This window comes from Protomyctophum bolini (genome assembly GCF_963924005.1).
Source record: "Protomyctophum bolini genome assembly, chromosome: 6".
NCBI lineage: Eukaryota > Metazoa > Chordata > Actinopteri > Myctophiformes > Myctophidae > Protomyctophum > Protomyctophum bolini.
In genome coordinates, this window is record NC_137867.1 from 25,444,442 (window position 1) to 25,471,699 (window position 27,258).

At 41.9% G+C, this 27,258-nt stretch overlaps 2 protein-coding genes across 7 annotated transcripts in view; both read left to right on the forward strand.

Annotated features, from left to right (window-relative positions):
* Positions 1–63: 63 nt before the first annotated feature.
* On the forward strand, positions 64–24,530 carry morc2 (MORC family CW-type zinc finger 2). Of its 5 annotated transcripts, none has more exons than XM_080766975.1 (28): positions 64–126; positions 722–874; positions 3,040–3,093; positions 3,230–3,264; positions 3,363–3,431; positions 3,590–3,680; positions 3,774–3,882; positions 5,392–5,551; positions 5,664–5,775; positions 5,947–6,072; positions 6,165–6,244; positions 6,351–6,433; positions 9,693–9,778; positions 9,941–10,081; positions 10,561–10,715; positions 11,118–11,246; positions 11,345–11,450; positions 13,272–13,404; positions 13,483–13,566; positions 16,927–17,166; positions 17,736–17,981; positions 21,134–21,235; positions 21,622–21,670; positions 21,796–21,934; positions 22,493–22,660; positions 22,802–22,895; positions 23,085–23,273; positions 23,497–24,530. In XM_080766975.1, the coding sequence occupies exons 2-28, from the start codon at positions 807–809 to the stop codon at positions 23,563–23,565; spliced, it is 3,117 nt and encodes a 1,038-aa protein (XP_080623101.1). In that variant the 5' UTR covers positions 64–126; positions 722–806; the 3' UTR covers positions 23,566–24,530. The 5 variants fall into 5 exon arrangements, with proteins under 5 accessions (XP_080623101.1, XP_080623102.1, XP_080623100.1 ...); XM_080766976.1 differs by having other exon boundaries at positions 101–248; XM_080766974.1 differs by having other exon boundaries at positions 101–244.
* A 324-nt stretch (positions 24,531–24,854) lies between these two features.
* The window catches only part of LOC308316757 (acyl-CoA dehydrogenase family member 11), an 8,360-nt gene continuing 5,956 nt past the window's right edge, over positions 24,855–27,258 (forward strand). Inside the window, exons 1-3 of one of the 2 annotated variants that reach the window (XM_080765525.1) lie at positions 24,855–24,967; positions 25,498–25,779; positions 25,897–26,120. In XM_080765525.1, the coding sequence (XP_080621651.1) occupies positions 25,510–25,779; positions 25,897–26,120 (494 nt within the window). In that variant the 5' untranslated portion in view covers positions 24,855–24,967; positions 25,498–25,509. Of the gene's footprint in view, positions 24,968–25,459; positions 25,780–25,896; positions 26,121–27,258 lie in introns of those variants that run through there. The other variant, XM_080765526.1, reaches the window with a different exon arrangement.

Here is a 27,258-nt window from a genome sequence, read left to right on the forward strand (position 1 = left end):
ACGCTTTTTCCCACTGGCCTATGGGATGTAGACTACCGTAACAGTAAACCATTGCACACACAGCGGACCGACTCTGGAACGACTGGGGCGGACTGTCTTCTTGGCGGCCTGTGGCGAATTGCAGATGTATGTATCCGGTAAAGGAAATAAAAGCGCCAATTACTTTATTCTTCATTGAAAGGACGTATTTGCGCCAACGCATAACACTCGATGAAGTTGGTGTCCACTTCTACTGGATTGCAAAGTTGGTGAATGTTCATTTAGATAGCTACACGTAACGTTCTAATTCAGTCTTCAGCTAGCAAGCAAGCTAACATTACGTTGCCAGACGCTAACGTTAGCTAACAAGCTCGCTAAGTTGCATAGGAACAACAGTAGTCCAGACTGGCAGACGAACGTTTATGCCTTTTATGTTGTTATGAACAAGTTTAGACATTCTTTCCTCCGCATCACATTGCGTGGCAAGAACTCGTGTCTCATCTGAAAATACGAATAATGCCAGTGTGCAATAAACTGGCAAAATTGTGTATCTGATGCAAACCTAAATACATGGTGACCTTACGGCAGGCCTAACCACGTGAGTGAGTGGCAATAATTTGGAGGGACGGTGGGTGGGAGTGGGGTGTGTTTTGACTATCTGAAAAATGATTCACGGTGGACTGTCAGAGTTAAACGTGTTTCCCCGTGTTGCTGTTGCTTTGTCTCCCCACACCACCAACAGCTCTGCTTCTTAGGGGTTCAGAAATGGAAAAGGGCTTAATGATGGACTAAGAGGAGACACAAGACCAGGAAGAAAGTTACGGACAATGGCCTACTCAAACTACAGTACCCTTAACAGGGCTCAGCTGACTTTTGAATACCTGCACACCAACTCGTAAGTACAGTTTATGTACTTACTACATAGACTATATTCCCACAGTATAGGAATAAAGTTAGTCTATGGACCAAAATGTTGACATAAACACCACATTCTCCTGCTAAAACCAATCCAACTCAAATGTTTTTGTGTTGTGCTCAAAGGTTTCAAAGGCTTTCAAAAGACTGCATCTCTTACAAATAGCAATGCCAACTTGACGTGGATCTATTGGAGGAATGTCCCCCTCCCCTCCCCCTTGGGTGGGGATAGTATTAGTGCTGGACACAAAAGCTAATATTACATTTCCATTATTGACAGACAGTGATGGTCTCCATGTTTCCTCAGTCTTTCATTCATTCACGCCCCCCATCTCACACACACACACACACACACACACACACACACACACACACACACACACACACACACACACACACACACACACACACACACACAACAACCTTTTTGTATACAGGTACTTCTATCTACAATAAACAATATCACAACACAAAATACAAGCTCCCTAAATCCTAAAACAGTAAAACACTGGCTCATCCACACAGACAGGGGGCATCATAGTTTAGTACATGAAACATATTGATGATTTGGTCAGTCAGTTTATCTGTTAAATGTCCGACCACTTTTCAACCAGGTTACCTATCTTCATATAATTGGTCCTCACTAATGTTGATGATTAAAATACCACAATCATCTTCTACTCTGTTTGTGTCTCATAGGAGGGCTGTGGGCAGTTTAGAAACCTGTCCACCAGTGACATCGTTAGGCCCTTTAAAACAAGATTTTTTAAAATATATATTTAGATTTATATTATCGTGAGAACGATGGCTTCCATTTTCAGTTCACACTGCAACTTTTCAGGAATAGAAAGCCTGCAGTTTCTACTTTCTACTAGTTTGGTTTCCCGATCGATGATGTCACTGGTGTACGGGTTTCTGAACTGCCCACAGCCCTCGTACAGTATGAGACAGAGACTGAGTAGAATTTGTTTTTGCTATTTTATCATGATCGTTAGTGAGGACCAATTATATGAAGATAGGTTGAAAAGTGGTCAGTGGTAAAGGTTAAACTGCACACAGACTGTATTCATTGTTTAACATTTGTTTACACAGTTCTATCAGTATACAGTTGTACCATAAAAATTGTTATTTATTAACTTTTATTGCAACACAGATAAAAACATCTTTATAGTTGTAGACAGTCTGTCGCAAGTTCCAGTTCTTAAAATTAAATGACCCTTTGATTATGTTCTGGTACTCAATCTTCAAACTTAAGACAGTAATTTCCTGACTTAATCTGTTTTAATCAATTTTCTTCTGACCCTGATTACCACCCACTGTTGAGAATAGGTGAGATGTAGTAAGTGTATTTCCAATTACATGAATGTGGCATACTTGCCATTCAAGAAAAAGGAAGGCAGTCCGCACACAGACTTTCCTTTTCTTTTTGTTCAGCACCTGTAGAATATTTTAGAGATGTGCGTATTTACTTTTGCATTCTATTTCATACTTGGCATAAAACTCTTTCTGAAGCACAGTAGATGTCTAGCACAACATGGCTATGTCTGTAAGCGAGCATCAATTAAATTCATCCACAAAGCTACTCAGAAGTAACATAATCCATTCTCCTTATGTTCTCATGTAGCCAAAATACAGGAAGGCAAGCATGTACAGAATAACCCAAAAGCTATTGGGTTGCGCATGCTTATCTGACACACCATAGGACCGACGGGTACAGGCTTTAGTTTCGACATACTATTGGTCCGACTATCATTAGAACGACAACCTACCTCAAACCCTAACCGCAAGCACGGAGCAGTGCATGTTCGCCAACCTTAATCCGGTTGTTGTTTCCGCATGTCGGTCCTATGGTGTGTCGGATAGGCGTGCGCAACCCGCCACCATTATGTGTGTGAACCAATTAGAATTCCAGCAAAACAAAAGTCATCAGGTTAACAAAATTGACATAAGTTGTCTACTTTTGTATTTGAAAGTATTCATATTATTCTATGCGCTTTACATTGCCAGTTTGCCATGCATCTTCTACAACGAACATTCACAAAAACGCTTCACTGACTTGTCAATACATATCTATTACAGTTTCTGTCTGTACTCTGTGTTCACAAATCTTTATTTTCAAAGAACTGATAAGCTCTCTGTTTTCAGGACAACACATGAGTTCTTGTTTGGAGCCTTGGCAGAACTTGTGGATAACTCCAGGTACCTGTAATGATTATAAATGGGCACAAAGATTGTTGACAGTGTGCTTTGGAAAAGCCTTGATAATACCAGAGAGGCAGAGACCATTCCATTCTTATAACAGTCTGTTAATTAGTTGTTGTTTTTAACCCCACAGAGATGCTAGTGCCACACGAATAGACCTCTACACAGGTACACATCAGTCACACTCGTACAGTTGGGTACACATTACTACACATTAGTGTCGTATCCTAACCACATTTCCCTGACTTTTCCTGTTTGGATGACAGAAAAGAGACCTGAACTACGAGGTGGCTACATGTTATGTTTTCTTGATGATGGCATTGGAATGGATCCCAGTGAGTGCTGCACATGACACCATAATACTATTATTACTATACTTCTATACAATTAAAGAATTCAAATGTATGATCAGTTAATAGATGTTCAACACACTTGAGTGACTTGGTGTTTGTGAATGATACTGATATAGATTGATTTTTGTTGTCTTAATTAGATGAGGCAACACATGTGATTCAGTTTGGAAAGTCTAGTAAGCGGACCCCGGAATCCACTCATATTGGCCAATACGGAAATGGATTAAAATCGTAAGAGTCCCGACTGATTCAGGCACTAATTGGATGTACTGAGAAGACAATTTTCAGAAATGACTGAAACAAGTATGTTATGTGTATCCACAGGGGGTCCATGCGTATTGGGAAGGACTTCATCCTGTTCACTAAAAAGGACAACACCCTGACGTGCCTTTTTCTATCAAGGACGTTCCATGAAGAAGAGGGACTGGATGAGGTCAGAGTTGAATGTAGCGGTGGAAAACATTATGTATTTATGCTTATGGCCTTTGTTGGCCATTGTGATTTAGTATGAGTACTATGATATTGATTGGGGCACAACAGACTTCCGCATTAGTTCCCCAAGTTTGTTCGAATTCTTCAAGGGAAGAGATCATTCCTTCAGAATGGGATTTCGGCTTAGTACGATTAATAATGTAACGTTGTCCCACAGCACTATAATAAATCTATTACAGACAGTCTCGTAGGTAGAGTGAGTTATATATTTTGGTTAAAACAAAACTTAAAAAATAAAGTTAAAGCTCAATATTGTTGGAGAGCTGTTGACCGAATGGTTAAGGCGCATACCATATACAGTATAGGCACCATGATGCAGTATGACAGCGATTCCTGAATCTGGTGAACCTTTTGCTGTGTGTTTCCTGTCTATCTTCACTGTACTATCAAATAAACACAGGAAGCATCCCCACCTCAGTCTCCCAAAAAAGCTTTATAATCAGGGCTGCACACAACCTTTTTTGGTCTAGTACTCAGAGGAGCACCATGTTGTGCAGCAGCAGTGCCAGTCCGTGATGCTTTGCACTCTTCCCACTCCACTATGTCGGAACTTAAACCTGTACCCATAAAAAGTCGGTGGCCGGTGCCTAGGCTGTGAGTCGGCATCGCACATGAGCAACCTGCTTCAGTACCCGGAAAACAAACACAAGCACAGTGGCCAATGGGAAGAGTGCAAAGCATCCCCTTTTACAACTTTTACACCAGGGACTAGTTTGCTCCACATCTGAAACGGAGAAGCCAAACCATTTGTGTCAGGTTGTCTCAGTAGTAAACTCCTGTCCTATATGCTGTCAACCGCCCTCCTCCCAGCAGCGAGCAGCATGGAATCATCCCTCGTTTGAGTAAGGACGTGCTGTGATTGGCCACAATGGCCAGTGCGCTTGTGCAAGACGTGCTGTGATTGGCCAGTAGCCAATTTGAGTGGCAGTCGGTGGGAAATGCTCTCGCCACAGAATTTACTAGTATTCTGGCCATAATATTCATTCTGGGCGGCCCGCTTCCCGGCGCTTGATTGACAGCGCAGAATTTATTTTGACGACGCATGCCTGTGTGCAGGCCTGTTTATAATACTCTAATCATTGAGTGTTTGTTCAATAACAGGGGTCTAACCTGTCTCTTCAGCTCTTTAATACATAGAAAATACATTTTCAGGACACTGGGTTGCCAATTTCAGCCAGAATACCCATTTATTAGCTTAAATGTTATAGTTCCAATTTCACTGGTTTATGAGTTCTCTCCAGATTGGATAAAATTGTATCACAAATGCATTCTGTTTAGGGCTGGAAAGACATGGAGATCACTGTTACTGAAAAACACTGTACTAGCAGCAATAGGACTCATTTAGCGAACAAATCACCTAATGTACCTTAATAATCTAATATCTCTTGAGTGTTTATATTATAGGAATGATGGCATTGTGTTCTAATATTATCTTGTTCTCCATATTCAGGTGATTGTACCCCTCCCAACCTGGGACCTGAAGACACAGGAGCCGCTTACCTCTGACCCTGAGAAATATGCAATTGAGACAGAGCTAATTTTCAAATACTCTCCATTCAAATCTAAACAGCAGCTGATGGACCAATTCAAGAAAATTGAAAGTAGCAGTGGTAAGTGTTTTTATGTGCATGTATGTACTGTGTACTCATTCATCTGATGGTTGAACATTGACTTGATCATTTATTAATTATTTCCTAATTTGGATGTGTGTGGTCTGTAAAGGTACTCTGGTTATCATCTTCAATCTGAAGCTGATGGACAATGGGGAGCCTGAGTTGGACGTAGAGACAGATCACCAGGATATTGTGATGGCTGGGACACCTGCAGAAGGCGTGTAAGTACCCCCCCCCCCGTGAAAAAAGCTCCACAGTCAATGTCCGGATGTATGGAACTGGCAGGCTGGCTGGACAGGTCGAAGCCGAGGAGCTGTCCCTCAAATTACGTCTTAAACGTAATACGAAGTCCATCATGACATTTTTACATGTAAAAAATGTTTATCTCGCAGGAAGCCAGAGAGGCGGTCGTTCCGAGCTTATGCAGCTGTGTTGTACATTGACCCACGCATGAGAATCTTCATCCAGAGCCACAAAGTCAGAACCAAGAGATTGTCCTGTTGTCTTTATAAACCTAGGTAAAGTGTGCAGAGGAAAATGCATATAATATTCAGCATTCTTATTCCAAAATGCTGATTTTTCTAACACATTCCATGATGTTTGTCATTAGGGTTTATAAATACACCTCAACTCGTTTCAAAACTCGCGCCGAGCAAGAAGTAAAGAAGGCAGATCACCTTGCCAAAATCTGTGAGTTCACTGTAACCTCATAACCATTGGCTGTTTAAGCTGTGTCATTCTGTCTTTGCGTTCATTTAAGTCACTGACTTTTAATAATTTTGTGTGTTTGTTTCAGCTGAGGAAAAGGCTCGTGAGGCAGAGAGTAAAAGAGCGGCTTTGGATCTTAAATTAGGCGATGACCTATCAAAAGAGTCACGGGTAAGCATTCAAAGATATTGCCACAGCTATTTATTTTATGTGCACTGCTGTCAATCAGCCCGTTTTCTTCTTTTTTTTAATGATTCAAAAAGAAGAAAAAATAAAAGTTGGAGGGGCTAGCGCCCCTCACAAACGAATACCAAAATCAGCTTCACCAGATTCCTTAATGCTTAAGCCATTCTCTAACCTCAAAGACTTTGTAACTTACAACATCGGGCCAGTATGTTACAAATTTCACAAAGACACCACTAATACAGATGGACAGTACACATCACCCTGGATAGTTAATGTCTCTCTCAGGCCTCTTTTAGACGGCGACCATCTCCATATAACACGTCAAAGTCCCGTTGCGTTCTCATTTTTTCTTACCCTTTACACGAGAAAGCACACGTTATGCTATAATGTGCTATTATGCTATAATGTCGCTAGGTGGCGATAACGGGCTGCCAAATAGACAGGTCACACATGTACTGTACAAGAATAACATGGCTCTGTCTTTTTGGCAAATCTAGAACTTCCTGTTTGAGAGCTAGCACATTTAAGACATCCGGTTGCTTTCAGAATAAAAGTGTTGTTAATTAAATACTGATTATGTTAGATTATTAGTATTATTATTACATTACAGCTATTGTAAAGACACGCATTATGTTTCTGTGTAAAAATAAGTAATTAATAACACATAAACATAATGTGTGTCTTATAGCATCATTTAAATGCTTAATTTGTAGTTTTAATGTGCAAATTAAACATTTTTCAATACTCTAGAGCAGTGGTAACCAACCTTTTCAAGCCCAAGAGCCCATTTTATTCCCAATTGTAAGCCAAGATCTACCACTAAAACGTGTTAGAAAAAACACTTGTTTTGTTGCTATTTCTGACAGGCTCAATGCATGTGCACACATCCACACAAAGACTAAAGCTTAAATTAGAATAAATACTTATAGTAAGTTATATTATCAATGTCAAATAATATTAAGACAAAAAGACTAATAAATAATTAGTATTAGAAATATTTTGTTTCTCATTTCAATGAATATTCACATTGGCAGATGTTCAAATGACATAGGCATAACATGACCATATATATTTGCACAGATATGGTGACATACTCTCAGGGTCAGCCCACCTTTAATGAGACTGCTGTGACTGCACTTTATCTGCAAGCGTTTTGAAATCTGGTTCATATTTAGTGATTGCCAGTCTGAGGGTGTCATTAAGATGTGAGTCAGTCATACGAGTTCTAAACTTGGATTTTATTATTTTCATTTGTGAAAAGGCCATTTCACATAAGTACGTGGAACCAAAGTAGGCATGCTGCTTCAGTGCACACGACACAATCAGGGGATACTTCTCTGCTCACAAGAGACCAAAATTCCTTCTCTTTAGCTCTGACCTGCAGGTGACAGTCACTTACTAATCCAATAATCTCCATTTAAATATCTGAAGTTAATGCAAACACATCCTGCATTTTATCGGACAGCAGTTCAATGACGGTAGGCTCAGTAAAGAGGAGAGGGTTTGATACAAAAGCAGCTACTTGACTCATGCGTTGTACTTCAACAAGTTTTCATATTTCATATTTATCATATTTTTTGCTCTATGTGTGCGTGTGTACAGAATTCAAACTGTAGCATTGATTATTGTCACGGACAGAAGTCATTCTTTCCCTTTGCATATGCCCTGGAGTGCACTCGCCTATTAGTTTGCATTGCAGACTGGTATATTCAGAACGTGCCCTTAATTAAAAACCAAATGCAGCTGTGTATGTGGCTCTCAGTGTGCGATACCCCCCCCTCACCTCTGTGCTGGAAATATAACGTCTGGGTTTCCGAGGCTACATCCATGCTGACGCAATGACTGTCCTGTTTCTGGCTACGCTTTACGCGCAGGGCACATGAACCTCTCCGTCTCCAGTCAGTGCTGGTTGTTGTTTATTTGCATGGCTCAGAAAATGAGTAACAAACTAAAATGAGAACGTTATCGAGTTGTTGGAGGAGGAGGAGGAGGAGAATAATAATGTTATATTTCTTATTGTGTTCTCGGGCTACTGTGCTGCGTTGCTGCTGCGCTGTGTGCCAACCACATCATCATCTTTTCATTTTGACATGATTCACATGAAATAATAATCCTGCACCGCGTGTAGCGTTTGGTTTCATTAACGCGATTGTGACAAAATAGCCTACAGCTGCTGCTGCCAAAGATACCAAAGATTGGACAGTGCTACGCAACATGGAAGTAACACTGACTCGAAGCCGTTTATAAATCAGTCAGTGAAGTCAACTTTTCACCGCCGTTTGGTCCCCGTCATCCGTCCGCCCCCCCCCACCCCCCCCCCAACCACAATCACAATCAGAAGCGTTTTCAAAGAGACGAGTAGGATATAAAGGCAGCCTGAAAGGCAAGCATTTGCATTCCAATGGGTCTGACACTTCGCGATCGACTCGAAAGGTTCCCGCGAGCTACCGGTAGCTCGCGAACCCCCGGTTGGTTACCCCTGCTCTAGAGGATACTCTTATTTTGAAGAGATGGTCTTAAATTTGCTAGCTTAGATTTGCCAAATAACAGTCCCGCGCAAGCGGCGCAACACTGGGCATGCAGGCAAAGCGCGCCACGGGATGGTATATATTTTATAATACATTAGGCTACATAAACGCTGCTGCCGCGGCTGCCACCTATCACAAGGCTTTTTATTTACATCATGGTTTTACATTCACCATCGCTGATGAGCAGCACTTTGTAGGCGAGGAGGGAGGCTTGTTCAGGAACTCCATTATATCATAATTATATGGCTCTGCATCAATGTAATAAACATATGCGCTGTAAGCCAACGTGAGCCATGATGTCATAAGTTTTGCGGATTCACAGTTTTGCCTGTTTACACGGAGAAGGGATCAAACGGCGTTCTCAAAGATTTCCACTCTGGAAGGTGGTTTCACTTTGTTGCGTTTTCACCTCATGAGAACACTGTTCTCGTCTAAATGACAGCAGCAAACGATACTTTATTTTGACGTTTTATATGAACACCATCCTCGTGTAAATAGCACCTCAGAATGATATGAATGGATATTTACAGATATTCACCTGGGAGATACAATCTCGGTCTGAGTTGTTCCCCCGGTAATTTGATTCTATATAGAATTTGCTATTAGAAATGGTAACCATTTTAATCTCAAATCATAATTTGTGTAACATGCAAGAGGCATTATGTTACATCCCTAATCACTGGCCTCTGTCTCTTCCTTTCCCTACCCATCTCTAGGCGCTCGTAAGGAAGGCACAGGATACTGCGATGATGCTTCGGCGGGATGCTGACATGAAGAAGAAGATCCATGAAACCAAACAGAAGTAAGGCTCACAGTTTGCATACTGCTCCATTAAAACTCCACTGCCTGCCATGTGCTCGAAAACAGTGGCTTGCATAGTGGCTGGACAACACATTAAAAGGTTCTCGCTGAAATGTTTCTTTATTCCCTCGATCTCATTCCTTCCTTTCTTCTATCTCCTCAGAGCATTAAAGGAGCCCAAGGAGCTGAGTTTCATATTCGGGGTGAACATTGACCAGAGGGAGCTTGATGGGATGTTTGTGTACAACTGCTCTCGCCTCATCAAGATGTATGAGAAAACAGGCCCCCAGCTCGAGGGAGGCATGTGAGTAAAACACACACAATAGGATTGTCAAACAAATAATATATATATATATTTTTTAATTATTTCTCCAATTAGAATCTGAATATTTCACATGGTTTCAAAGTAGGGTGTTTTCAGAGGACATCAGTAAGCATTTAGTAATACAATAGAGTCGCCTGACTCCAGATTTTTGGTACTCCAGATTTTTGGTACTCAAATAATGAATAGCTCCAATGAGTCGATCTATTCAGGACAAAAACATTACTGGATGTGGTCTGTACCTCATAAATTATAGATGTTTTGACCAAAATCTAGGGTATCTGTACTAATGACCGTCAACTCATTGCACACTTCTCTGTTACTTTTGGTGCTTGTTTTTTAAACTTTTCGATTCCTGTCAAACAATTGGATTTAATCCAATTGAATGATGGTTTGGAGACTACAATTCCCAAAATGACATTGTGGTTAGGTGAGAGGGAAATTATTTATTTGTTTTCCAGGGCCTGCGGAGGTGTAGTGGGAGTAGTAGATGTTCCATATCTAGTACTTGAACCTACTCACAACAAACAAGACTTTGCAGACGCCAAGGAGTATCGGCATCTTCTGAAATCCATGGGAGAGCATCTCGCTCAGTACTGGAAGGATAGTAACATTGGTGAGTTAATTACATTTTATACACACACACAATGTTTTAGTTTTATTTCTGGAGGGTATCTTAAATTGATATAAATGTAGGACATGCATATATAATAATTTTGCTTCTGCCTGTGCCTTTTCAGTAATTACTAAATACTTACTGTTGACTTTCTTTATTCTGTCTATATATTTTTTATATATACTTATTGTATATTACATTTATTTATATTGTATACTGTTTATAATGTATTATGTGATGACTAAATAGTATTTCTACTACTAGATCAGGGGTTTATGACGTAGTAAAAAGCAAGGCAATGCATGGCAAGGTCAAAGTTGTAGCTAGTTGGTTAGTTCTGGGTAAAAAAACCCACAAGCATCCTGCATTCAGTATTCATTTACATGTTTGTTTATTCTGCAGCTCAGAAGGGCATAGTGAAGTTCTGGGATGAGTTTGGCTACCTGTCTGCCAGCTGGTCAGCACCTCCCTCTTCAGAACAGAGATACAAGAGACGTCGTGCCATGGAGATACCTATTACCATACAGTGTGGTGAGTTGCAAACAAAGCTTGCAATAAATACGTATAAGCACACAGTCCAGAGTGACACTTGCAACACAGACACATTGCTTCCCCCCCTCTCTCCATAGATAAGTGTTTAAAGTGGAGAACGTTACCGTTCCAGATGGATGCCGTGGACAAACGCTACCCTGACAGCTGGGTGTGTTTGATGAATCCTGACCCCACCCAGGACAGGTACACACTGAAATAGAGCCCTCCATGCGCTGTTCTTTGCATCCCACACCCAGCCACAACAGCATGATTTCTGAACATTCACAGTGATGTTCCATCTCATCTGAAATTGACATGCTTGCGCTCGTTTCACACGCACGGCCACCCTTGAGAAGTGCTGAACTTTAAACCAAAGATTTGACACTGATCAACGTTGTGTCCCTCCCTGTCTGAAAATCCCTATACACTGGTGACCAGTGGTGTCATGCTCGTAGTACGCAGTACCACGCCGTGGTATCAGTACTTTTGACGTGCAGGGACGGAACGAAATGCTAGAACGCGTCCTCCTAGATTCAAGAGAAGACGCTCCAACCTCGCGTCACCAGACTTTCCAAGACGTACCCCCCTTTTCACACTTAATGGCTACTACTTTGTATAACGACAGCTTTAACTGTTTATACCTGAGCGCACGTAGCCTATACGCCGTATACGGTGAGCATGCACATTTGCAGCAGTAGGCTATGGCTCTAGTAAGAAGAATGCCGCCTCTATCAAAGAACAGATTAATTCGTCCAAAGCAAACTTTTTAGTTTTGATAGTGTGCAGTAAAGTCTGACTATTTTAACCCATTTTGGGCGGGAACCCCTTTTGGTGTTTTAGCAGATCTACAAGCTCATAGTGTGGCACACTTCATAGGATATTACATATAATTTTGGGGTCCTTGACATGAAATATTGAGCACCACTGATACAGAAACATAAGGCTTTCAGAAAACTGATCGGGAAAAAAAATCGACGTCAGGCCTAAGTCTAAGTCTACTTTTGTGTTTGTGTGTCTATGGCATTTTGTGCTATATGGCAACAGGAATAGTTAATGTGTGGTTAATTGAATGCCTTCTTAAACAACACAAATCCTCAAAGGCACATTACGGGGTTCTTGCACCATTTTTAAAGTAAACTTTAAGTATGGAGGGGGGCCGGCAGACCACTGTGGTCTTCATATAAAACTTTATAAGACGTCCAGCCCTACTGAACTGCATGGAGGGTATCCTCCATATCCTCCTGGGTATGTAGTTATTTTTATTTGCGTCAATGTTGACTACAACAAAAATGGGCGCTTCTGTTCTTTTGGTTGGCAGTGCGACCAGTTGAAAATGATCATTATGGTCGATAGATCGATGTCATTCCCGCTCCTGCCCACTCCTGTTGACTTTCATTCCGTCCCGTCCCGGGAATAGCGGGAGTCCCGACAAAATGTCAGTCTCTAACGCACATGCACGTGACGTTCCGTGGTACCAGAAAAAACATCACCGTGACTCCTACTGGATGGCCGGGTGTCTGTTCAGCAGGGAGAGGATCCGGAGGTGATGGAATGAACCTCTGCATACATTACACTGTCCTGATGAAACCCCTCACTGTCATGAGAAAATAAGCAGCTGGAGTATGGAGAAGACACATTATTTGTCTACAGTGCAACCCACAATGCAATACTTTGTTTTCAAGTACCCATACTGTATCACAAACATCAGTAGCATTACAAAGTTATATACAAGAAAACCCTACCAATTCAAAGTTTTCCCCCTGTATTTCCCATTCCAAGTGTGTTAGTCTTATATGTAATGCCCCTAAAAACATTTGTTTTGGGTCCTGGGGCAACCCATTCCCCGAACACAGAACACAGATTTATTGTACTTTTTTCCCCCATGTGTGCCCAGCCATGTTTCTGGATGTGGGAGTGGGAGTGGAAGATTTTTTTCAGTTCACATTTTTCTTTAAAGTCCATGTACGAGTATGAAAACCCTGTACTGTAGTGATCGTTGTTCCGATGCGACTACATCTGTTTCAGGTGTGACGCTGCAGAACAGAAACCGAACCTGCCATGTGGAATTCTCAGGAAAGACAAGCCCACAGCTGAATCCAAACAAAAAGAACTGACAGACAAAATCAAACAGCAGCAAGAGAAACTCGAGTCCTTGCAGGTATCTCCATTTATTATCAAACAAACCTTCTCATACTCCATTTGTGTACCTGAATTTACAGAAGATTTATCCTCTTAGAAAACCACCACTATCAAATCTGCTGCAGATGTGAGGAAGCTACCACTGGAGGTCAGCATGAGGCCATCTGAGAGTTCTTCACAGGTACCAAGCAAACTTCTCTCATTCACTTTTTACGTGCTCCCTCTATGCATGCATGTATACTGTATAGTGTTGTTGAAGATATCTATAAATCGATAAATATTGATTCTGAAAAATATTAACTGTTCAATATGACTTTTCCATACACCGACACCGACTTTTGTCATCAGGGACGTCAATATAGCTGGGGGGTGGAGCCGGGGGAAAGTTCAGAGTTCTCCGACCAACCGGAATAAACAGTGAAGTGTTGGGTTTTCAAACGCAGATGCTTTAAATACTACTAATTTAAAAGTAGGTGTCATGGCTTGCCAGATCACAGGCACAGATCCTTGTTGCCACTCAACAAGGAACGCTACTTGAGAAAATGAAACAAGCTATAGGCCGATTGGAATGTTTTCCTTGACTGCATGGACATGATCCAGCACAACACAATGGACTGATATATTTGCATGGTAAGAGACACCTTTCTATAGATATGATCACTGAAAATTCTCATAATATATTCATTTAAAAAAGCCATTAATTCATCAATGATGTTTATAGAACATGTTTTAGTGAATTCCAAGTAGACTACCGACACCATTCGTTTCGGCCGCACAACGATGGCTCCGTGCCAAGTTCCAACTGTCTCTAAACTACTTAGAATTCACTACAATGTGTTCTATAAACAGGGCTGCACACAACTTTTTTTGGTCTAGTACTCAGAGGAGCACCTGGAGGAGTTACTTGGTGCTCCTAAAATGCGGCGACCCTCCCGCCGGATGGATAAAAGATGGATGCATGAATAACTTATAGCAAAACGATATTTATTGGATAAGTGGGGACTGGGGAGTCAATGGCGAGTATTGCAACTAGATTCATCCCATTATACAAAAAAATGTAGAGTTGCAAATTGCAGCTATAGGTCCATGTGTATTCCAGCCCTATATGCATATTCTAATACACACTTCTTAATACTTCCTAAGGATAATATGAGCATCAAAGCAATATTTAGATACTTTTTATTTATTTAAATAGCCGATCTACTAGCTCACAACGTGTTGCGGAGGCGACACGTTGTGAGCTTGCAGATCAGCTATTACCTATTTGTTTAACATACGACACGTCGTACGGCGAAGCATACGTCAGGCTTCCCTCTTGTTTTTAGCCGAGGCGTGTGATGTACACACAGTCAACACAGTCAGACACACATGGCTCCTCGGTGCAAAATAAACAGTGTACACTACCCGACTTTACGATAATAAGGGACAGTATGTCGGGACACGCTGTTGTCATGTTGATAAGCTTCATATTGTGCAGCAGTGCCAGTCCGTGAGAGACGGCATCGCACACGAGCAACCGGCGCTTGATTGACAGCACATTATGAATTTTGACAGCGCATGCGCACTGGCGCACCACTTATGTGCAGCCCTGTCTATAAACATTATTGATGACTTAATGGCTGTTGGTTTTTGATATTACGTTAAGTTTAATTGATCATATCTATAGTGTGTCTCTACAGGCGAGTAAACACTGCACCCCAGTAACACAATGTTTTGTAACATGGAGGGAGAGGTAGATTGATTTCAGTGGTGGTTATGCTTGTGCAACTTGACGCTGCAATAAAGTATAAAGACAAGAATACTCTGACTATAAACCACTTGAACCCCAGGTCCCCAGCATAAACTCTGACTATAAACCACTTGAACCCCAGGTCCCCAGCATAAACTCTGACTATAAACCACTTGAACCCCAGGTCCCCAGCATAAACTCTGACTATAAACCACTTGAACCCCAGGTCCCCAGCATAAACTCTGACTATAAACCACTTGAACCCCAGGTCACCAGCATAAACTCTGACTATAAACCACTTGAACCCCAGGTCCCCAGCATAAACTCTGACTATAAACCACTTGAACCCCAGGTCCCCAGCATAAACTCTGACTATAAACCACTTGAACCCCAGGTCCCCAGCATAAACTCTGACTATAAACCACTTGAACCCCAGGTCCCCAGCATAAACAAAAAATCTACAAACGCGTCGCAACGCACTGTGAGCTCATGGTGATGGTAGCCCTGGCCTGGACTGAAGTGTTTTACGCACATTTTCCATTTACAGTCCTTACAGCGGCTTACGCCTACAGCCCTACACAAATGTTCTGATTACAAATATAAAGTGCTCACCCCAGGACCATAGATGTTACAATTCTGCTAGGGCGGAATAAGTACCGGTATCTCCTGTATTGTTCAATAAAAAACTATGTTTAATCAGTTTCTGGCCATGCGCTATGGCCACCGATCGGATTTAAAAAAATAATGTTTTTGGTCCAATGTTATACCCGTCTGAAAAAGACGATAAAGGCGTCGTTGGCGCTGCTGGAGTTGCTGAAAAATCAGTCAATTCAGTCCTTGGCAGACATTGAGTTAACGTTCTAAATGGGAAAACTGCATAAAACAGGTTGAAGTTCCGCCATGACAGACGAGCGCCATGTGAACCATGGCTAAATCGTCTCGTATACGTAATAAGTCAACTTTCCGGGGCGAGTGTTCCAGATGTCCTGATGGATTTTTCTTGGCTGTCAATATTTCTATCATCCAACAAATCGCTCTGAAAGTGATCCAAAGGATCGTACGCTATTATAACTCTATGGGTAAGACCATTTTGTTTACCCCGGGCTAAAACCGGATGTGACGTTTGTGGGTGTTCCTGTCTACGATCGTGTCAATGTATTGTATCGATACTACTACTCCGTTGGTTGGGATTTGAGACATGCTCCTGCGCAGCGTACATACAGTCACACAGCCCCCTCCCTCCTGAGTGAGGTGAGGGGCTGAGTCCTCCTGACTCTCACAGTCAGCGCACAGCACTCACAGTACACTGTGTCGTTCTGTGTTCTTAACTTCTTTAACGTCGCTGGTCGCTCGTATTTCTTTATGTATTAAGATAAAGAATCCTTCATCCATATGTTTTGGTCATGCAGTGCTGTGTCATCATTTTGGCATTCAATTGTAGATGCTGTTTCATCTTGCTTGGGAATTTCTGTCCCCCTTTCCCCTCGCCTATGCCTTTTTGGCACTGGCGGGGAGGACGGTTGGACAGACACCAAAAGAAATACATTGACCTAGCTTTTCTAGCAGCAAAGAAATGTATTACCTTACATTGGAAGTCCTCTACCCCTCCTACAGTTTCACACTGGCTAAATGAACTATCTAGTTACACTCCTCTAGACAAAATTCATTATAATATTAAGAATAGGCAACAGGACTTAAAACGTACCATTCCCAATATAAACATAGAGGTTTGAAAAACAGCGTAGTAGTCTTTATGCAAACACAAATTCTGTTATTTCATGCATGTTTTGTTCCCTTTTTTTTGTTCCCAAGGCCACCAGGTCCTCAACACGTCCCCGCTCTCCACCTCTCCCAGCTCACCTGAAAAATGCCCCCATTGCCCCTCTGACGCGTGGCACTCCTCAGCGCCCCACGCGGACACCCGCAGCGTCCGCTCCTGCTCAAAAAGTTGACCTGTCCAGACTCAGAGCAGCAGCAAAGGCTTCTCCTCCTCCAGTCAGGCCTGCCTCCAAAGCTCCTGCTAAAACACCCCTACCCGTACGCAGCTCACGGGTAAGTTGTAGTTTTGCTGGAGGCATCCCACTGTGGTCCCTCAGTGTCTCACATTATGTTTGAGGTTTTGAGCGGAGAATAGTTATTGTGTCAAGAGACTACTGTTGCTGGAAGAGATGTGAAACCCTTGTCGACATCGGGTCAGCTGTTTACACCATTAGGAAGGGGCAGGCTCAAAGCAAATTGAAAACTTCCTGAACTGGCTATAACTAGATAACTAACAGCCGTTTCTCTGATAGAATTTCCCAGGGCAACATTCACAAACTACTAAACTAGACTTTTGCAAAGCTGTTTACAACCAGAAACAGTCTATAGGCTGATTAATAAACAGATTTACTTGTATCATTGTGTGTGTGTGTGTGTGTGTGTGTGTGTGTGTGTGTGTGTGTGTGTGTGTGTGTGTGTGTGTGTGTGTGTATATATCTCCATGATCTCGACCGCAGATGATGACATATGATGTACTTTTCATTAGGGTTACCATACCATCTTACAATTTTAAAACAATGCTGTCCTGTGTGTCAGTGATCATGTATGTTTCTGTATTTGTGATATCCTCTGTCCTTCCACAGACTCCACCCAGAGCTCTACCTGCCAAAACACCTGCAAGCCAACGCAAGAGAATAATCGAAGAGGAGGATAGTGAGGAGGATGAAGAAGAGGAGGATGAAGAGGAGGAGGAGGAGGAGGAGGAGGACGAGAGTGAAGAAGAGAGTGAAGAAGAACCCCAAACCAAGAAATCCAAGATGGCTGCAGCAGCTGGTACCCGGGGGAAACCTGTGGAGAAAGCAACACCTCTCAAACGTGGCAAGAGTGAGGTACACACAAACAACAAGTTCAAAATGGAGATTGTGTCATCCATTTCATCACATGTTTGATAGGAAGGCTGACGAGCTGTAATGAGTTGAGGTTCCAATCCTACTGTAGATCAGCAAGTTGTTAAAGAGGCACAGATTTAAACCTCCCCATCACACTAGAACCTCAGCTGCTTTGTCCTGTGAGAGTGATTGTTCTAATTCAGGTTCAGATTGACTGTTACTGGAATTGTCTGGGAAGTATCATTCAGAGCTGTAACAATTCTGTCTTGGAGTGATTCAGTTTGATATGTTTAGTTAAGCCTTAGGGGTTGCTTGTGGTGCTCGAACGCTCTTTAGGGGTGCATGACATGAATAGGGTAATGGCGGTTTTATGGTGTTATTTAACCCCCAACGGCAAAACTAGGGCTGACCCAAAAAAATCGATTAATCGATGTTCAATCGATACGCACGGGAATCGATTTTGAAATTTTGAATCGAATAGTCATTAAAAAAAAGCGGACGCTTTTGGTCCGCGCGACGGCCCATTTTGGTCCGCGAGCCATGCTCGCGCCTCGCAACGCCGCCTCCCCTCTCCCCCTCACTCGTGGTAACGACAAGGAAGTCAACACAGAACAGCTGCAGCCTGCAGTCATGCCGCCACTAAAGAAATCTAAAGTGTGGTTGCATTTTAGAATATGCCAAGACGACAAAGAACAAGTAGTGTGTCAAATATGTGACAAGAAATTGGCGTATCACGACGAGTTTGAAAAATCACTTGGAACAAGTATTATAATAAACGAAACGTGCTTCGGAGGCGAAACATAATACCCCATGGCTAATGTAAGGTTAGATTGTTATCATTATGTTTTTAGGTGCATGCGATAAATCTGGATGGTTCATCTGTAGCCTACTGTAATTCTGCAAACTGTTAATACATATTTCAATCAATCAAACTCACAGCAGCAATTGCGAGGCGCACGCATGTGGCTCGCGGAGCAAAGGAGGAATTGGGTTATTAAACACAATAGTATCAGTGCAACACTATACAGAAAATATGAACAGAGGCATTACTTCTCTTAACATAACGAAAACAAAACTCACAGCCGCAATTGCGAGGTGCACGCATGCGGCTCACGGAGCAAAGGAGGAATTTAGTTATTATACACAATAGTATCAGTGCAACACTATACAGAAAATATGAACAGAGGCATTACTTCTCTTAACATGAGTAAGTAGACAAAGTATAATTACAAACTAAAGAAAACAATAAGTAGGCTTAATATAGGCTACTGAGCTTGCCTTTAGCTATAGAGCACCGAAGTCTGATGTCACTTTCAGTAGAGGGCGTCAGTCCCCAGGTTCATGTATTTGTTTAGTTGCATTGAAATCCCCATTGAGGCGATTTTAGATCGCCTCATATAACAACTGTGTTTGAAAAATAAACATGTCACCCCGGCCGCTTCACTCATATGGATATGAAGAATCAACTGACTGAGAGAAAACGCTAATGTTACTGCTGCTGAATTAGTTAGATTTTCGCTAGAAGCAGACTGTATCATATATGAGTGACTGACTGTTGCAAACGATACAGAGACACCTCCCTAACAATAACGCCGAGACAGCTTGTTTATTTTTGGACCACAACGCTTATAGTAGACGATATTAAGATCACCCCATGTTATTCTCCATAGAGAAATTACTTCCGCGAACCAGGGGAATCGTCGGGATGAGTGAGTTACGTCAGGACTTCGGTGCTCTATAGGCCTTGATTGACACAATGGCGACTGTCACTCACTGTTGGTTTGGATCCGATTTTCGTCCTTTGCTCCGCGAGCCGCATGCGTGCGCCTCGATCACAATTGCGGCTGTGAGTTTTGTTTTCGTTATGTTAAGAGAAGTAATGCCTCTGTTCATATTTTCTGTATAGTGTTGCACTGATACTATTGTGTTAAATTCCTCAATTCCTCCTTTGCTCCGCGAGCCGCATGCGTGCGCCTCGCAATTGCTGCTTTGAGTTTGATTGATTGATTCAAAATCGGATAAAAAATTAATAAATTGTTATGTTGCTACATGTATAGCAATAGCTGATGAGACACAGAGAGCGCGCCGGTAGAACAGCGTATAGGTTGCACCAGGCATCATTAACAGTTTGCAGAATTACAGTAGGCTACATTTCAAGCACAAACTAAATACAAAGACTGTTAACTGTGAGTGGACGACCCAATTAAGCATTACACTGGTTTACAAGAGGGTCCCCTGCATGTTCAATTCATCGATTAAATGACGCTTTATTTACGGCAAGAGGAGAAGAAAAAATAAAGAGTTCATTCATGTTGGTCGGGTGGTGTTTTTTTCGTGTTTTCACATCTGAGTTTCAATTTGAAGAGAAGCAAAATGCCTTTCGTTTACAATTTCTGGATTATATATATTTTTATTTGAGAGGTAATGTTTTATTTTGTGTTTACTTGTTACGGTCGTATGTTTTATTGTAAGACTAATTATTTGTGCGTCACTGCTTTCATGAAGGCTGCTCCATTTGGGCGAAAGCAACAATTGTTAAATTAGACCACCAATCCAAGGCTCCAAGCATGCGTTTCTCTCTGCTATATCGTTGTTTGAGCCAAATTAATTGTGAGTCACTCACTGCTCGCATCGCGTCGCACCTCGCCTCGCATCGCGCAACCCCCCCCCCCCCCCCCCCCCCCGGTGCGTTTCGAAGCGTCAACAATCGAAACAAATTTATTTCGAAGCGTCAATCATCAACGTGATCGAAGGTCAGCCCTAGGCAAAACACTGTTGTATGGAGCAGCTGTGGGAGTGTACAGCAGCATGTCTCTCAGTACAGTGACATTCTGTGATTATTTGCCATAATCATTAAAAGATTATCATTTTCGGCCAAATACAATGAGACTGAGCGCTGGGGGGGGTGTGATGTGAGCTAGGTTAGGAGGTAACTGGGTGCATGGCCAAAAAGGTTTGGGGACCGCTGAGTTAAGGCAATCCACTACAAATACTGTGTAGTGGTGTGTGCCTTCAGAAATCTAGAAGGCCTTTATCATCAATATAATTGCTTCCCTTGGATGACGAGATGGGTACACTTCAATTGAAAGGGGTTTCCTTATAAAGTAAACTACAACTCCATTCAGAGCCCCTTTGTGATGTTGACATTCCAGGTGGCCACACCCCCTCAGCCAGAGAAGGGTGTAGGTTCTACAACAACACGACAACCCCTCATACCACCCTCCCCTGTGCCCAAAGCTGCCCCACAGGCCAAGGTAGAATACCCCCACTACCCACCCGGTCCGACTACTAACCCACTCTCAAGTGGAGCTGTGTCGATTTCGTCCTCGCATCTCACAAGGTTTTAAGGGCTTTTCTCTGTCATCTGTTCTAGATGTGCTGACTGATTCTTCCAGCTAACCTCTCTTTGAGTAGACACTCTTTGAGTAGAAGTATCTATTTCCTTCTCTAATAAACTACTTTCTATGGAGCATGTCATTCATACCTTACCTTACTACTCCAGTCCAACTAGGCCTACCACATTTTTTATTGCATTTGGACAGGAATAATTTCTATTTCTCGTTTTCATTTCTCCACCTCGCCACGGAAATTAACATTCTGTACTTGTAATGGCAGTGTTGATGATTGTTTTTATCTGTAGGCATCTGAAAAGTCTCCAGTGGAGGATCCAGAAAAGGATCCTAAGAATGGTAAGGCAGAGAGACATGGGTCTCCACTACTTTACTAAATTAACCAAGGTTATACATAAGCTGCTAACTTAAAACTGCTATGAAGTGGAACTACAGTATGTGGATTTCCCTCCCTCCTACTCTAGATAAAGGTTTGCTGGTTGAAGTGCGTGTGAATAAGGAGTGGTTCACGGGAAAAGTGGTTGCTGTGGAGGCCAACAAGCACAATGTTCGTTGGAAAGTGAAATTTGACTATGTTCCCAGAAATACACCGAAAGACCGCTGGTAAGTTCCAGTTGTTTATACTGATTGGGTTGCTTTCACATATTCATTGAGGATTTGCCGAAAACCTTTTGCATAGAATGACTGCAAATTTCTAATTACTCAGACTATTTGAATGTTTTATTTAGAAAGTTTGTTCAATGTTGATGCCAACATTGGCAGGTCTAGCTTGTAAAAAGGAATCACACCCGTGTGAAGTGAGGGGCGCTCTAATCATCGTACATCATCCAATAACAAAATGAATATACTTCTCATGAATTCATTTGTCAACTTATGTTATTATCTTTTAACTATTGTCATTGGCATTTAATGTTGGCCCAAAAAGCTGATTTGCTCAGACACATATGACGTAAATTCTTCATTCATTGTCAATGATGGCATTTAATGTTTGTCTTGGCACAAAAAGCCGATTTGCTCAGACACATGGCGTAAATTCTCCTTTTATTGTCAATGGCAAATGTGACATGAGTTATGACAAAAGGCTGTATATAGGAGGGCTAGAGCCCCTAAAAAATGTGAAGTTTTTTTTTATGGGCCAATTGCACTGTGTTATTTGCAAAGGGTGTTCAAGGGCAGTGATGACGTGCGGTTGATGCGACCTCCGTCGCCAAATTCTCAGACCCCGGACACACAGCAGGAGACGGAGAAGGGGCCAGCACCCATGGAGCCTGACACCACCCAACCAGGAACCAGTCGAGAGGTGACTGGCAGCCTGGTCACTATGATCAGGTAAGCTGACATCTGTCCCTGGCTACACTAAACCACTAAGTTATTGTCACAAGATTCTAAATACGAGGCTAGAAATGGTACATTGTTTTTAGAAAATGGGTGATTCTTAATTGAGTAATCTGTGTGGTGTGTGTTCACCAGAAACCTGCTCCGCTATTTTTTTCCTCCTGATTTTCGGATCCCAAAGGATGATGTCAACAGCATGACGGCAGAGGAGCTGGTAGCCTTTCCATTGGTGAGTCAGATCTCCGATTGACCCTCAACTCAGAATTTGTTCAAACATGGTTTTCATTTCATTGAGTATTTAAAACCTGTATACCTCTACTATGTGTAAAATGGATCATGGCCAGCATGCTTCACAGTGCCATTAATAGTTCTGATATTGTGTCTCATGGTATATTTTTGACTTTTCCCCTGTCTTTAGCAAGAGTATTTCAAGCAGTATGAGCTGGGTCTCCAGTCGTTGTGTAATTCCTACCAGAGCAGAGCTGACGCCAGGGCCAAAGCTGTGGAGGAGAAAAGCAGCAATGCTGAGATCAAACTGAAGGAGGCAGATGAGAAGCTACAGAAATTGCGAACCAATATTGTAGCACTTCTGCAGAAAGTTCAGGAGGTAAAAAAAAAGAAGCTTGCTGGTTATTATTTTAAACCCCACTTTTGTGATACTGATAATGTAGTTGGATTTTAAACTCCACTTCAATTATACTGTAGTGTCTTTCCATCAGAGAGATTGTTTTATTCTTCACTGCCATTATAACACTGAATATAGTTACTGTATATTTGTTATGTCTTCACACTTAAACACAAAATGTAATATGCCAATCTGATACTTCTAGGACATTGACATAAACACGGATGATGAACTAGATGCCTACATAGAGGACCTTCTTACCAAAGGAGAGTAAAAAGGATGAAAGAGAACCGATTGAAAGGGAAGAAGAGGCCCACATATGCACATAAATGGACCGAGTCAATGGACTGGACTAACAGTTGCACCTGGGACTTGATAATTCTCTAAAGACTGGAAATTCTTTCATGCATCTGAGTTGGAGGGACATGAAAGGGTCCCTAAGCACATCTGAGGATGTTGTCAATACAGTATGTGACTGTCCCACTCGTTTCATCAGAACTTTATCTTGAGCTTTTGGTTTCAGTGTTTTAGTTAGCACCAGCATGCTCTCTGAGTTTCGGAAAGTCCTGCATTGGTCCGGTTGAAACGAGCCTTTTGGTCAGAGCCCTTTGTCTCCTTTTTAGTCTTTTTATATACTCACTTCTGTATGTTAAATGTGTTAAACTCTACAACCCCAATTGATGGTGACTTAAACTGTTATGTTTAATACTGTTTCTGTTTATTTCAAATGTTGTGATGATTATTTTTATTCCTCGTTCTTATCTGTGATTGGATTAAAAGAATTTACCAGGCACTCAAATCAATAATTCCAGATGCAACTTCACCAGTTGGGTTTCTTCAGTTTAGCGCGTATTCAACATCTCTTCAATTTGTGCTAATGCAAAACACCTAGTATCAGATCGGTGTTGCTTCTTACCTTCTGTATCCTGGTTCTACAGAGTACAACCAAGTTTGTGTGTGGGTGAGACACCCACAGTCAAAACTCCTTACTGCGTTTTATCAGTATGGTTATTTCACATAAATCCCTCCTTCCAGTTATGTGATTTATGTTTATTTTGAAATCACAAGAAGAAAAAACAAACATTTGTGGCAAAACGGTTTTCTATTATGTTCAGATATGTTTCATTTATTGCTCTGTTCATAATTATACAGTACAATGACCGAAGATATTTTAAAATAGTTATGGGATGTTCTACTGTATTTTTGACACGCTTTACATGGAACAATAAAACAAATACAATAACCACTCTAAAGTATCCAGGCTAACTGTTTATTCTTAGTTTTGGGGATTGTAATAATCCTCTGCTATAGTATGTTTACTATTTTGACAAATATTTGATTTTGAGTTTTGTTTCATGATGAATGCTTGTTATGTGATGTATTCCCATGCTTTTTTGTTCTTGCTTAATGTAAATCGCTCTGGATTAATATATACACCGGTATATATAGCCTATCTAGATACCGTACGTGTCGTGTGTGCATGTGTGTGCGTATTATATATATCGCGCGCGCGCACACACACGCACCTAATAACAAACGCCAGTGAAATGAATAAAAATCAACTAGGCTACTCTGGATCCCAGGTCCAAATTGAGGTTCCAAATAAATATTAGTGTCTTTTATTTTGAAGGCAAGATTTTAGCTTTGAAGAGAAAGGAAACGGAGCCGTCGATACGGTAAGGCAGGTTTTTAAATTTCTCCCAATATTCTTTCGTTACTATAGTAGCAAGTAGCAACTACTTAATAACATAAGTATAACATTGATTTGTAGTTGAGAAATGAACAGTTATCTTTAAAGTTGTCATAAATTGGCAATTGTGAAATGTAGTTTCGTAAGTGTGCAAAGAATAACAGTTCAAACGTATTTATGTGGCAATATTATCCCAAATAAATGTATTACCATTATACCATACCATGTTCATCAACATCAAAATGTTTCCATTAGTGTGCGTGCGTGTTTGGAAAGAACGCCATTAAGCACCGCGACATGAACTTTGACACAATTGTGATCACAAGGCTGGATTTATTCGTCTAGAGATTACATTACTAGTTCTACAATACTTTGTAACAACTACAGCAATACTTTGTCCTACAAAATAAAATACAAATATGGTAAAGGGATTGTTGCTTAGCATGTTTACGCTATAGTGCTCCGAACTAAGCATGTCATGTCATGACAACCAAGGTTTCTATCATGGATTCTCAGTTTCCTTGAGCAATGTCAGCGTGTCCAGCACTCAACTGCTACAGAGGTGCAAGCTGTTACCGCTCGGTTTGGAGGGTCCGGCACAACAGATCAAGCAGCGCAGTTCAACATGGCAGAAGGTCTCATGAAGACAAATTCTGGGAGGCAGATGGCCATCCATTATTCGCTAAAGCCAGGATAGGGCCATTCTTCCAAGTCAAGCCAGTGCTGAAGAATCCTTTTCTAGAAGATGCCCTACTGAGAGGATATCTGATAAGACATCTGCCCCAGGAACAGGAGGAGGTGAGGGGCATGAGTTAAAATGTAGGCTACTAGTACTACTACTTCTGATTATTTCTGATCAATGAAGGCATTTCTACATCGTCTTAAGTAATCTGTGTCCCCGTGTGTATCACACAGGCAGTGTTCTCAGACTTGCATGCTTTTGGAATAAAGCTGGCAAGTGAGGTGGATGGGTGGGGTCGGGAATGTGAGGTCACTCCTCCAAGGCTGGAACACTTTGACCCCTGGGGTGGCAGAGTAGATCACATCATCACTTCTCCTGCTTGGAAACGGATGAAAGACCTGTCTGCACAGGAGGGTCTGGTTGCCATTGGCTATGAGAAGACCTTTGGTGAATGGAGGTGAGGGGACTCTTCCCATAATGTTTACTTGGGGGCCGCCCAACCAAACAAATAGTTATAGCTTAGCGCCTGAAGGCTTAATATCGTTTCCTTTATGAATTCTGCTGAATATCCACTGCCTTCTTTTTTTGTATTTGACCAACAACACTCCCATCACTCATTCTAATAGCATACTGCCCTACTACATACATACATCCATCCATCCATCCATCTTCAACCGCTTATCCGTAGTCGGGTCGCGGGGGGAACAGCTCCACCAGAGTGCTCCAGACTTCCCTCTCCAGAGTAACATTAGTGACTTCCTCCTGGGGGATTCCGAGACGTTCCAAGGCCAGTGAGTCGATGTGTTTCCTCCAACTGCGCCTTGGTCTGCCCCGGGGTCTCCTCCAGGACCTCCCTAGGGAGGTGCCCGATAGGCATCCTAATCAGATGCCCGAACCACCTCAGCTGGCTCCTTTCCAGGCGAAGGAGCAGCGGTTCTACTCCGAGTCTCTCTCATGTGACTGAACTTCTCACCCTATCTCTAAGGGAGATTTCGGCCGCTTGTATTCGCGAGTCGCGACCCTACTAAATATAGTTGATAATCAACAAATACATACTACAATTTACAATTTACAATTTAGGCATTTAGCAGACGCTCTTAATCCAGAGCGACTTACATTAAGCAAGAACAAAAGCATGGGAATACATCACATAAAAACATTTATCATGAAACATGCGTAAGCTAAGAAAGTAACAGTGGAATATCTATATAATGAAACTTATACATATAAACTATACATATATACTACTATGCTATACATATGTACTATGGCGTGCTATGACTATATACAATGCAATTCTAGTGCTGTCTACATAACATGCTATAAGTCTGTTTCAAATGCTATCTAAGTCTACAGAAGTGCTATCTAGGGTAGAGTAAGTGCTATGGGCCATGATGGAGTCTGAAAAGGTGGGTTTTCAGACTACGGCGGAAGATTGGGAGTGATGCTGCAGTTCTGACTGCCATGGGAAGTGCATTCCACAGTTTTGGAGCCAGAAGGGAGAAGAGTTTGGGACGTGTGGAGCGTTGTCCCGGCGTTTTTAGTGAGGGTACTTCCAGCTTCCCTGCGTAGGGTTCAATCATACTTGCAAGATA

Coding starts and splice junctions, on each gene's coding strand:
- morc2 (XM_080766975.1), top strand. CDS start 807: ATGGCCTACTCAAACTACAGTACCCTTAACAGGGCTCAGCTGACTTTT. Junction 6,245..6,350: donor AGATCACCTTGCCAAAATCT/GTGAGTTCACTG, acceptor TGTTTGTTTCAG/CTGAGGAAAAGGCTCGTGAG. Junction 10,716..11,117: donor CTGGAAGGATAGTAACATTG/GTGAGTTAATTA, acceptor TTTATTCTGCAG/CTCAGAAGGGCATAGTGAAG.